At 54.7% G+C, this 12,640-nt stretch overlaps 2 protein-coding genes across 2 annotated transcripts; both read left to right on the top strand.

The window, feature by feature from the left end:
* Positions 1–35: 35 nt before the first annotated feature.
* Positions 36–6,944, top strand: LOC126642197 (protein CD300H-like). The gene is given in 6 exon segments (XM_050319625.1): positions 36–133; positions 5,344–5,392; positions 5,394–5,415; positions 5,803–6,138; positions 6,342–6,429; positions 6,653–6,944. Coding segments are annotated over 6 exon segments (885 nt in total).
* Positions 6,945–7,646: 702 nt separating this feature from the next.
* Positions 7,647–12,186, top strand: LOC126641999 (CMRF35-like molecule 2). The gene is made up of 7 exons (XM_050319235.1): positions 7,647–7,768; positions 7,868–8,206; positions 8,898–9,024; positions 10,038–10,144; positions 10,684–10,757; positions 11,333–11,470; positions 11,750–12,186. The coding sequence occupies exons 1-7, from the start codon at positions 7,729–7,731 to the stop codon at positions 11,882–11,884; spliced, it is 960 nt and encodes a 319-aa protein (XP_050175192.1). The 5' UTR covers positions 7,647–7,728; the 3' UTR covers positions 11,885–12,186.
* The last annotated feature ends 454 nt before the right edge of the window (positions 12,187–12,640 follow it).

Below are 12,640 nucleotides of genomic sequence, written 5' to 3'. Positions count from 1 at the left end.
CCCGCCGGTCCCTCTCCCCATCTCCGACCACCGTGATGGAGCCCCCCGGCTCTGCAGATCCCGGGGCTCCGTCCTCGCCACCGGGAATCGCTGCCTTTCCTCCCTCCGCTGCAGGAGGCGCCCACGGGGCACGGTCAGCCCTGCACCGGCTCGGATCAGCCGCCGAGCTGAGAGCGCGGAGCCAGGTCCGCTGCACTGCTCCAGCCCTGTGCCCGCACCGGGGCTGTGCCGGCTGACGCCCCTCCAGCTGCCAGCCCACGCAGATTTTGGCTGTCCACGGGTAGGGGGAAGCACAGAGCTGCGTGGTCACCAGGGTGTCACCCCAAGGAGGGGCAGCAGCTCGTGCTAGCCAGGTGATTGCAGCTTCTTTACCAAACTGCTGCTGAGCCTGATCACCCCGGCAGGTCCCCTTTGGAATCCCACTGCATTTACAGGGCCCAGTTAGGACCCTGCTTGGAGTGAAAAACAAATTGTATTTAGAAACAGGAAGAATCTGTGCCTAAACCTGGAGGTGACAGCTGATATCTCATTGAGATCTCTTCTTTACAACTCCCTTTAGAGCAATCTGATGTTGCTGATTGCATTGGAAATAAACTAATCTTTACCGAGAAGTTTATTTAAGAGAAATTCAGTCTCCAGCTCCCTTCTTCCAGATAAGCAGATGGCCCTAAGCCAGAGGAACAGACCATGCTTCCAAGAGCCATCTGCACCTGTCCGATTGCTGTTTGACTGCCTGGGCCTGACACTGCTAATTATATCTGCCCATTATTTCCTCTGACTGTAGAGACGGTTCTGCTGGGTCAGATGATCTGACTTGGCAAACAACAGCCAGAAAAAGTGAAAAACAACTCAGAGGGATGGGGTGTTTCAGGCTCGCCTGAGGACAAGATGCCCAACCCAACCTGACACAGACAATTGTGTAGCCAGACCACCCACTGGCCTCGTGCACTGGAAGACAATCAATAGCACAAAAATAAATTATATCATGAGCCCCAGAGTCTGGATCAGATAATTGACAAGTGGTGCAACCAACACTGTAGTTCAACATAGTGCACACACTCCACAACAAGTAGGGCCAGGAAGACAAAAACAGCAAATCTCAGGGTGGCTTCAACAAAGCCAAAGCACTTCTGTTCTTTTAATGCACCAAGACCATGCTAAAACTCTCGTGGATGTCAGCACAATCCTTTCCAGGGGCCACAGAGACCCCAGAGACCCAGGTCTGCTGCAGACACCGTGCAGCTTTGCCCGGGGCACCCAGGCTGTGCTGGTACTCAGACAAACCTCTCCCAGAAGGTGGGATGAACTTTACCTCCAGTGAAGAGGAGAGTAACACCCCAACAGCCCACCAGCTATGAGGCTCCAGACCTGCTTATCCCAGGATGGGAATATCTGGCAGCTCCCTGCTGCAGGAGAGGTTCTGGGGCTCAGAGAGCATCCTCTGACCCTTCTCAGCTCCAGCAACATTTGCTTCCTTTTCTGAGTCACAAAGGAGAGCAGAGAGGAGCTTGTGCTGAGCTAGAAGAGCCTCACAGAGCCAAGCTGTCCAGTCCCTCTGCAGGCACTGGCGTTGCACCAGAGACACACTTGGCCCTGCACGTTTAATTGCACTCAGGAGGAAGACAGTTCTCCTATCTATCATGATATCGCCAAGTGTAATACAGCCTAATGAGACAACATAGATTGCTGGCAAAGACAGGCAGCAGCACAGCCTGGCGCCGCTCCAAGGTCTTTATCCCACTTTATGGCTCTGGAGGACCTGACCCGTCACAGATAAGTGCTATCAGCAGCTTTATCAGAGCCCAGCAGTCCGACACCTGCATCACCGCCTCCCCTCACACACAGAAGAATGCATTTCCCCCACCATCCAGAGCAAACCATTTACTCTCCCAGCTTCCCCTAGACCCCAAAAGGGGTCCCTGGGCGCCAGCGAGCAGTTTATAGCCCTGAGCAAGATCTGACCAACTGAAGTCAATTCAGAACAACGAAATGAGAGGAAATGACCTGCAAACGGCAGGAGTGATTCCAAATGAACCGGCAATTTAGCTCCATTGTTTGTTCTGTTTACTGGTAGACTGTATCTCCGATAGCCTAATTACTTGTGTATTTACCTTGAGAAGAACAGCTCTAACAGTGGAAGATTTAAATCCAGCTCAGGAGTTTCTTCTGTACTCCTTCACTGTACTCCTCCTTGCTCCTGCTGTTCTCTGCTGCCCAATCCCATTAACCTACTGTAGTATCTCCCTGGAGTCCATGTACAACACTTTTTGAAGAAGATCAGGCCTGCTGAAGTAATTCCTACCCCATGAGCCAGGGAGAAATCAGAATGTCATCCTCTGAACCCACACAGCATGGATTCTTGATTTCCTTGCAATAAGTAACCCCTACTTTAGTGGTTTCTGGCTGAGTCCAGCCTAAGGTACAGTTCAGAGTAAATCCTCCATGTCCACAAAATGCACAAGTATTTTTTGCCAATTTTACTGGCTTTGCTAAATCAAGAGATCTGGGAATGATCTGAACTTATCTTGGTTATCTGAGATGGCAGCGGAAAGGAGAGATCAGACAGTGCCTGCTCAATCAGCCAGCACTAAAGGAGCTACATTAGCAATTATTATTCTCAGCCTTATCTCCTAAGGACAATTTCACCAAACTTGCTGAATCTGCCCAGGAAAGAACAGACTGACACTACCTGATTATTTTTCAAGGGTCCTGGATTAAATAACAGAATCAGGATTTGGAAATGTCACTGAAGAACAGAGCAGAAAGGACTCTGGAAAGGCTCAGTCGTGGCAATGCGTAATACGGTGGGATGGGAGCTGAGGAAGATCTTACAGAATCACAGAATATTCTGGGTTGGAAGGGACCCACAAGTTGGTGTTGGGCCCTCACTGACTGACTCAATTACTGCCTGTCCCAGGAGCATTTTGAGCCTTTTCCTTAGGGCCAATTCCAGAGACTAAACCCGGATCCAGAATCTTGTAGAACTGGGGCAAAAGCAGCATCTGGCGGTGTCGTGCCTTGTCTCATCTCTGCTGGGCAGGGGCTGAGGGCTCTGCCCACAGGCGGGCACGGGGCAGAGGCTGCAGGAGGGCAGGTGTCAGCTCACCTCATCTCCTGCTGCCGTGCTCACACGTCGCCAGCGATCGCGCTGCAGGGGCTCCTGACACACTTTGCTCGCTGACACGGCCACTGAGCCGCGCCCGAGTGCTCCATCCAGCCCCGCGTGTGGCCGAGGCGAAAAGACAAGCTGATGTGCTCCTGTCAGGATGCATCAGTGGGATTCCAGAGGAGTGTTTCAGCAGTGCTTCCTCTCCCACAGAATAGCCTTGCCTTGTGCTTCCCGGGCCACTTGCTGCCAAAAGGGAGAGGTCTTGGCTCACAGGACCCTGACACCTCTGCAGGTGGCTGTGTTAATTTATCCCCCGGGCTATCTGGAGCACCCCAGCACTTGTGCCCTGGCTGAAGGGTGTTGGGAGGGCTCTCTTCAGGGCTCTCCCCATTTTAGGCAACGTGACTCCTCATCACGCTCTGCTGCACTGTTTTCTGCCTGGATTGCTCTACTCCCTCTCGGTTTTCATTTTAATTGGAATAAATATCACAGCCCCTCAAGTGACAAAGACTCCTGTGTCAGCACTCTGGGATTTCTCACTTCTGCCTACTCCCATCTTGCTCTTCCCCTCCACGAGCACGTTCACACGCTGCTGAGTTGGTTGGGGCTGAGGCACAGAACTGGAGCCATTCCCTTTGCAAACCCCCATTGACAGCTCAGCCAGGGCCCTCAGCTCCTTACCCTGCAGCTGAGAGGAGAAATATCAGAGTAAAACCCCACATGGGAGTCGCAGTGTTGATGCTGGGGGGCTGTAATCACTGCAGTATCCTCGGGGCGGGAAGGAAACCTGCCTTCAGTCACTGAAATGGAGTCAGTGGGGTAACACAGTCCTGGGAACTGCTGTGATGGGGAGGAAGTGGCCCCGGTCTGTGCTGGGGGTCCAGCCCCTGTGCTGGACTGGGCAGCTTCTCATCCTTTCCAGAATCAAACATGGAACAGAGAAAGGGAAGGGGAAATGACGCCTCACATCTGGTGGTGAGGTGATGGAGATGACGCAGCATGGATGTGGCCAGAAAAGTTTCCCAGAAACATTACCAAAGTGGCTCTTTGAAACAGTGCTTCTGGCTGCTTTCGGGTAACTGAGCTGCCCTCGAAATCCTCATTCAGTAAAGGCCTTTGTAGGCACCTTCCCTGTGCACATTCCATTCGGAGCCTCTACCTCTGAGCCGCTTCTCCCAGTCCTCCTCCTGCTCCAAGGGAAGGGTGGGAAGGACTCACTGTGTTTTGCCAAGCAGTGGCAGGGGTGCACACCCAAGGAAGATGAAGTGGCTGAAGCCTCATCTGCACAGCCTTTGTGGGAAGTTTCTCAGCAGAAAGCAGGTTTGCCATCTCCAGCTACTTTCTTGAATTTAGATCTTGCTGTTACTTGCAGCATCTTGGCTCACAGCCAACTAGATGGAAATGAAGGGGTTATATCGTGATCAAAAGGAATACTCAGAGCTTCCTCTTGCCATGATGAGGGACAGAGAGGGAAGGGGATGCTGGAGGTTTGTGCTTTCTACTCTTTCCAAGGGGCAAAAGGGAAGAAAGCCATCAGCAAGGCAGCTGCCAGGGAAGAGGCCTTGCTTTTTGTGTTTGGGTTCCCGAAACTTTTAGTGGAAGCATTTAAAACACCATTGTCACTCAAAACCCCCAGGCTGTGCCAAAGAAGGTGGTTTGGGTAGGAAAAGAGGCATTTCTGCTTGAGAAAACAAATAAAAGCAGCCCAGCCCACACTGGCAGCCTGCTCTGGAGCCGGGGAGCAGCAGTGCAGAGGGATGGTTGTCCATCATCCTGCTCTGTCATCCCAGTCCCTCACAGCTCCACAGGGGCAGACCTGCCTTCACTCTACCCCATCCCTGCATCCCTGATCTGGCCTGGACCCCCTGCAAAGCCCCCCAAAGACCTTTGGGCTCTCTGTAGGGAAAGAGGCTGTGCTCCCCACTGGGATGGGCATTGCAGCAGAGGAACCTCCTGCATTTTGGCATTTTGCTGGGAACCCAGTGACTATTTCACAGGAAAAACAGAGTCTCTCTCATGAAACACCCCAGGGTGAGTCATATAGGCCTGGGTGAAGGGGAAGAAGCAACTAACTTAAAAAAGACATCCAGGGTCATCTGTGGGTAAGCACTGCCCAAAGAAGTGACAGGAGAATAAGGCTTGGGAAACTCCTGGGACACACAAGTGAATGTGGAGCTGTCTCTGTCCTACAACGTTCTTCATGACTAACCACGGGGGAAAATCCACACTGGGAGCAAGAAGCTGGAAAATGAGGATTTTCTTGGTTTGGACCCTTTTCCCAGGTGAGAGCCAGGAACACAGGTCAGGCAATTCCATCTCAGGGGTTCTGGCAGAGCTGTGGAGAGGCTGGGGCCAGACCAGACCAGGATGGTCACCATGGTCACAGCAAGAGCTGATCCTGACCTGTTCTTGTGGCAGTTATGGGGGGTGATCTCTGAGATGTGCTTCTACTGCTGCCATGTGAACCCTGGGAATAAGGCTTTTTACTCTTTTAATAACACACAACCTTCATGGGGGCTCTTTTTTTCCTAAATGGGGACATCTCCTCTCAGCAGAGCTCCCTGGCACAGCGGGTGCACAGACACAGCCTCCCTCAGGATTGGGTGCCCCCAAGAACCCTGGGCTCAGATCCTTCTTGGTTCCCCAAGGCACTGCCAGGATGTGTTTTTAGCGCCTCTTCCTGTCCCCCACAGGTGTCTGGGCAGTGACAGGCCCCAAGCAGGTGACAGTTGACCAAGGCAGCTCGCTGGCAGTGTCCTGCAGCTACGAGCCAGGCTACAAGCTCAATTCCAAGTACTGGTGCCGCCAGAACTCCCTGCGGTTTTGCTTTGCCCACATCATCCAAACCAGTGGCTCGGAGGTGATGGTGACACAGGGCAGGGTGTCCATCAGGGACAACCACACGGCACACTCCTTCACGGTGACACTCAGCGGTGTCACGCCAGGGGACGCAGGACAGTACTCCTGTGGGGTGAAGAGGAAACTGTGGTTCAGCACATCCCACACCACCAGGGTGATGGTCTCTGCAGGTAAAATGGGGCTGGAAGCAAAGCTGGCAGTAACCCCCTTCTTTTTCCTCCTCCACAGCACCCATGGCATTGCTGGATAGCCCCATCTCCACCTCCTGCACCTCCATGGCTGAAGTTTCAGGGCAGAAACCCCTGTGCAGGGGGCAGGACAGGGGGTGTGTGGGGTGGGTGTCCACTTTACTCTGACTCTGTTTCCTTCGCAGCTGCTTCAACTTCAACCGAGGGCAGCAACATGGGCCTGCTGACCAGCAACACTCTGGGCTCCAGTGGCTGTAGGAAACCTCCAGTGCTGTGAGTAAGAGATTGGGATCTGGGCAAGTCCCCAGCAGCATCCCCTGGCCAAAACCATATTTTTCCCTGCATGCATCTCCCAGCTGTGTCCCTCCATTGCAGCAGCCCCAGGGAGCATCCTAGGGGCAAGCAGGGCAGCTGGCAGACATGCCAGTGCCCCAGTCCTCATCCTCACTGCACAGACCCTACACAGGCTCTAGCATAACCTCCTTTCTCCATGCAGGTCCCAGCTCAGTGTCGCCCACCTGCTGCTCCTCCTCAGCTTGAAATTTCTCGTAGCCCTGGCCCTGGTGTGTGGGGCAGCCTGGATGAGGAGGCGGTATAGGAGCTGCAACCAGGAAAACCAACAGCTGTTTGAGGCCTCCAGCAGCACCAGGACACCAGGCTGCCAACCTTCTCTCCCAGCCGACCTCAGAGCCCCAGGGACGCCCTCCTGCCCCCTCCCCCCTCACCCTGCTGGGGCCGTGCCACCCATCACGGCTGCCCCATGCCACAAGGTGCTCGGCTCCCGGTGATTCTCCCACCCTGTGAAGACCCTGCCCTTCCTGGCAGCCCCAGTGCTGGAGAGGGGAGGGTTTGGGGTGCAGAGAGCCTGTGTTTGCTGAGCTGGAGCTACCAAATGAAGACAATTTTGCAATAAAGCCTTGGTATTCTGCAGGGGCCTGTCTGCCTGTCTGTCTGTCCACCTGCTCCTTCCTTCAGCTGCCAGCACGGCCCAGGGTGCCTGTGGCTGTCAGTGCTGATGCACACACTGTGTGGGGACACGCTGCATTGTGACTGGGAGGGACATGGGAGCACAGGGGCAATGGGGGCACCTGATCCACCATCACTCAGCTGAGCCCTGTCCTGGGGAGAGGAGCCCTCAGCCCCAGGAGCCTCAGGCCTGCCAGCCCTGTCTGATGCCACCAAATGCCCATCTCCAGCTGAGCAAGAACCAGGGATGAGTGTCCTTCCACAACTGTCCCTACCACAACTGTGGGGCTCAGGGGGTCCCTGTGCAGTGCTGAGCCAGCCCTTGAGAGGCAGGTCCCCCGCCAGGTGCTGTGCCTGGCGAGAGAGGCTGGGCAGTGTGGCAGTAAGAGGCAGAACTGTGTCCTGCCATGGGGGCACAGCAAGTGCTCGCAGTGAGCAGGCAAGGCAGGAACACAGCTGACAGGAAACAGGAAACCCCACACTCTTGCTGAATGTCCAGCAGGAAGAGTAGTTAGTATTCCACACAGAAGAGGAAGCGAAGCCCCAGAGACACAGAGCAGAAGCAGCAGTAGGGCTGCCCTGACTGTGGCCCAGGCTACCCTGTCCATGTGGCTCCTGCTGCTGCTTGTCTGGGCATGGCTGCCAGGTAGGGCTGAGGGGATCCCTGGGGCCAGCCTGGATCATCCGATGGGCTGGGAGGTGTCGGTGTGGGGGCAGCACTCTCACGGCTCTGTGTGTCCCACAGGCTGTGGGGCAGTGACGGGGCCCGGGACTGTGCGGGGATACCTGGGGGGGTCCCTCTCAGTCACCTGCACGTACCGGCCTGGCCTGGAGAAGAAGCCAAAGTTTTGGTGCAAACCAGGAACAATCCTTACTTGTGCTGAGGAAATCATCATCACCTCGGAGTCACAGCCTGTGGTGCAGAAGGGCCGATTCTCCATCCGGGATAACCGCACACGCCGGGTGTTCACAGTGACCGTGGAGGATCTGGCTAAGGAGGATGCAGGAATCTACCTCTGTGGGGTGCGAACCGCAGTGTACCAGTTTGATGAGAGTGCTTATGTGAAGGTGATCGTGTTGCCAGGTGAGTACTTGTTGGTCCCCCAGGTCCAGCCCTGATGTGTCCCCGTCCAAGTACTGGGAGCAAAGGCTGCAGTAGGGGCAGTCCTGCAGGTGATAGGTGCCAATGCCACTACAGTGCAGTAGGTGCCACCATCACCCTCTCTCCATGCCCAGATCTCCCCACAGCCCCTTCTCAGTGCTCCAGGATCAGCCACCTCCATTGCTGGGATGTACCACCTTGCTCTCTGTGCCTCATTTTCCCTCTCATTAGATCTTGCTGTCTCTGTCTGTGCCGTCCTCGCCTTACTGCAACACAGTGGGGAATTCCTCACCCCCCTGTGCTGCCCCATTTCCCACCTGAGACAAGCAGTGCCTTTGGGCACCAGGCCCTGGGCTTCAGGAACATCCCTCCCCACTGCCTTGCCAGGTAGGACACATATGTGGAGTTGTTGTGTTATACTGAATGATGCATGGGGTACCCAGACCTCCTTTCTGCAGGGTGAACTATTCTGTTTTGTGCATGTTTTGAGGGGGAGCAGGACTGTGAAAAGCCCCTGGGCAGTAGTAGGGTCTTACAGCCTTCCCACCTCAAGGGGTGTCCTTTAGCTGCTCCCTGTGTGACAGTAAGTGGGTCACTTCTGACTCACTGAAAAACCCACAGCATTTTTCCCCATGGAGACAGAACAAACAAGCCTCTCCTCTTCTCATTACAGCCACCCCATCACCAACCTCCACCACAAGCAAGCACACTGATCTGACTAGCTCTGTAACACGCCCCACACAGACAACTCCCCAAGGGGGAACTGTGCACTTGACACCAAATCCCTCCAGCAACCAAAGGTGAGTAGCAGCTCCTGCCTACAGCAGCCACGGCCCTCAACGAGATTTCTTTGGTGCAGCTGGAGCCCTGCAACTCTCAGACTCTTCACACCTCTCTTAAGGATCCAGATATCCTGCTTTTGCCTTTAGAGACCACTCTATCTGGAAAAACTCTTCCCTATGAGGCCAGTGAGACACTGGCACAGATTGTCCAGAGAAGTTGTGGATGCTCCATCCCTAGAAGTGTTCCAGGCCAGGCTGGATGGGGCTCAGAGCAACCTGGTCTAGTGGAAAGTGTTCCTACCCATGGCAGGGGATTGGAACTAGGTAATCTTACATGTCCCTTCCAACCCAAAGCATTATATGACTCTGTGACAATAATTCCAATGTCTCTGGCCACATGGCCCCAGAAAAGCCCTGCTTCTCCCCCATCTGTCTTGCAGCTTAAGCAAGACATGAGCTGTTGCCATGGGAAAAGTGGTTTCTGCCTGCAACACTGACCCCATTTCCTTCCCCAAAATCAGAGGCACTGTTTGCTTGTGGGAAACCAAGTGGAGGCCAGTGCTCTGTTCTGCTTTGTAGTCAAACACACAGCCCAGCAGAGATAGTGGACAAAGCATTAAACAGGAGTTGCAGAGCTTCTCTTCTTCCCTCCTGCCTCTGGGAGGTGATGCCTAGCAGGCAAAGCTGAGGCTCCCCATTAGCATGCTCCATGGGTAGCTGGCACGCCAACCTTGCCTGCTTGCCCATTACAAACAAGGTCAACAAATAGCGGAGCTAAACCAGAGCAACATTAGATGCAGGAACCCATCCTTCAACCAGTGAAGACTCAGCAGCTCCTGGACCTCAGTGTCAGTTTGCTTCTGCAGTTTTTGGTTTGTTTTGCTCGGTGCCCAGCTGGTGACCTGACCACCCCAGACCTGCTCTCCTTCCTCCCAGGGAAAGCCCCGTCACCCACAGCCACTTCCTGCAGCCCTGCTCCGTGCTGGTTCCTCCCGAGAAGTGTGAGAACTGAAGCCCTTTTTACCTTGCAGATTGAACGTGATTGAACACATCCTCACTCCAGGCATGGTAGTGGTTCTTCTTTTGCTTGCAGTGGCTGCTGCTGTTCTGGTTATACTGTCCAGGAAGAGGAAAAAGGGTGAGAGAAGCTGTCACTGCCACACACACTCTGTTTCTGCACCAGAACCTGCCTTTGCTTTATTTATTTTTTCTTTTATATTTTTTTTCCTCCCCCATTCCCTTCCTGATCCATCCAATTCCTTGGACCATCACTGAGACCTCCACCGAGGAGGATTCCTTCCCCTGAGGGAACAGTGGGACCATCCCACGGGTCTCATCCCCATGGGAGCAGGGAATAGCAGCCCTAGGGGTGGGTGCTGCTTGGCACAGCACCTACTTGCGTTTGTCTGGGCACCATCAGCTTCCCCAGATGGGCTCACTTGGGTGGGAGAGGCTTGCACTCAGCTTGACACAAAGTTTAAGGCCAGAGTGAAGGACGGGGGGGGGATAGGAAGGGATCTTGCCAGCTGGAAGGTGGGATCTGCCTTTATTTGAAGAACTGCTCCCGTTTAGATGGCTCACAGGGTGACAGGTTCCTTTCCTGCTTTACGGTGAGATTCATGGTGGCAGGGCAGTTTCTTAACTAATTTCTTTTCCTCTGTTTTCACTCATGTCTAGCTACATCCGTGCTCCATCCAGCCCTCTCCGGAGCAGCCATAGAGATGGACAGGACTCGCAGTGTTTCACACACAGTAAGGAAAACCTCATGAGGTCTTGGGATGCCATGCCCTAAGTTCTCCTGGAGAGGGGAAGCGTTACACCCTGAGCTGCCAGAGCCGCTGCTGTCAGCCTGGCTCATGGTACTTTAGGCTGGGAGGGATTCTTTGGGCCCTGCTGGCCAACAGAAAGACACAAACAGGGCTTTTGTGTGACTATCACAGAGTGTTCCTGGGAAGGGAATTTAGGATTTGGGCTGAGAGGTTTGCCCCCAGGCCCCTCCAAGCATGGGAGCTGCTCCTCTGAGAGAAACAGACCTGGGAACCTGCAGCAAAGCACACCTGAGGCAGCAGTGGAGCAGCTGCTCTTTGCCCACTGCTTGGAAAGCGTTTTCTGATTTTCTCTGCCAGATTTTGAGGAGAGGCTGGTGTCACTAACTAGAATTCTCCTGGGGAATGTTGAACCAGCCTTTTCTTCAGGTTTTATTTCCACCCAGTGCTCCTGCAGCCATCAGTCTCGGCACCCATCAGGACAGGCAGCAGGGTGGGACGTGCTCCCACCCCTGTGGATGCAGGCAGCAGCAGGTTAAGAGCTCATCCCTCTCCATCAGGGAGCAGATGCCTTGAATTATGCAGACATTAACCACCACATGGGCACAGCCAAGAGCCAGCTGTACAGCAATGCCGAGGCTTTCCGCAGCCTGGGAAACTCCTCAGTCGAGTACACGGAAATCAGGCACAGTGCTAAGGTAGGAGAATGTCAGCAGTGCTGGGCTGGAGGTGGTGGGGGGAAAGCTGGGGCAGATGGGTGATGGCATGGGCAGTAGGATGGGCTGGGTGGGGAGGGAGGGGTCTGCAAAGGGGCTCGCCAAACTGGGTTGCAAGGGACCATGGATAGTGTGGGTTCCCACTCCAGTCCCCATGGCTGCTCCTGGGTGCTTAAAGTAGCCAAGAGAGGTTCCAGCAGACAGTGTTTCCCTGGAGCAGCCCCACAAGGGATGTTTTTCCTTTATCCCCCTCTTTCCCAGCCTGTGGAAGAGGAAACAGAGGCGATATATGCCAGGGTGCAGAAGCCTGTGCGGCAGCAGGAGCAGATCTACAGCAACGTGCCACCAGCTCCACGGCCCAGCGAGGAGCCCAACAGCAGAGCTGGGGAGGTGTGAGGCAGCACTCGGCCCCATGGGCTGCTCCTGCTGCCAGGAATGCCACTGGGACCTGCACGGAGGGGATCACGTTGGCATTCCACTCAGGGAGGAGCTGGCTGGACAGTGGAGCTGCTGCTCTCCGAGGCTGAGGCTCGGATGTTTGCTTGGAGCGACGCTGGGGAGGATGAGGTTGAGCGGAGACACAGAGCGGGATGAGGAGAAAATCATCCCTTTGAATTTGGAGTTCTCATCCATACAGCAGTGGTGCTGGGAATAAAACCTTCCCCCTTGAAGGCCAGAGACCCGCCAGGCAGGGTGCTGGGGAGCTGGGCAGGGGAGGCGAGGCTGGGCTGGGGGTTGTGGGTGGGCTGGCTCCCTGCACCCACCACCCGTCCCACTTGTCCTTCTGCATTATTCTTGGGGGCTGAAGCTTCCAAACCCAGGGATCTCTTCAGTGTGACTTTTTTCACGCTGATGCCAACTGGCAGCTCCTGGGAAACAGGACAGTGGGAAATGTTACATCCAAGTACATTTGCACAGGGTGCTTGGGTGGAGGGTGGAGGGCATTAAGGTCTTGGTGAAGAAAGGGCCTCTCTCCTGACCCCCACTTGGGAAGTGCCCCATCCCTGGAAGGGTCCAAGGCCAGGATGGACAGGGCTTGGAGCAGCCCAGGCTAGTGGAAGGTGTCCCTGCCCATGGCAGGCAGGTTGACACCAGTGGTCACAGACACACACACTCCAATGCACGTATGGCCACACACACCCCAGCACACAC

This window comes from Myiozetetes cayanensis, unplaced genomic scaffold (assembly GCF_022539395.1).
Source record: "Myiozetetes cayanensis isolate MyiCay16 unplaced genomic scaffold, myiCay2020 scf22, whole genome shotgun sequence".
Classification (NCBI taxonomy): Eukaryota; Metazoa; Chordata; class Aves; order Passeriformes; family Tyrannidae; genus Myiozetetes; species Myiozetetes cayanensis.
This window is presented reverse-complemented; position numbering and strand designations above follow the sequence as displayed.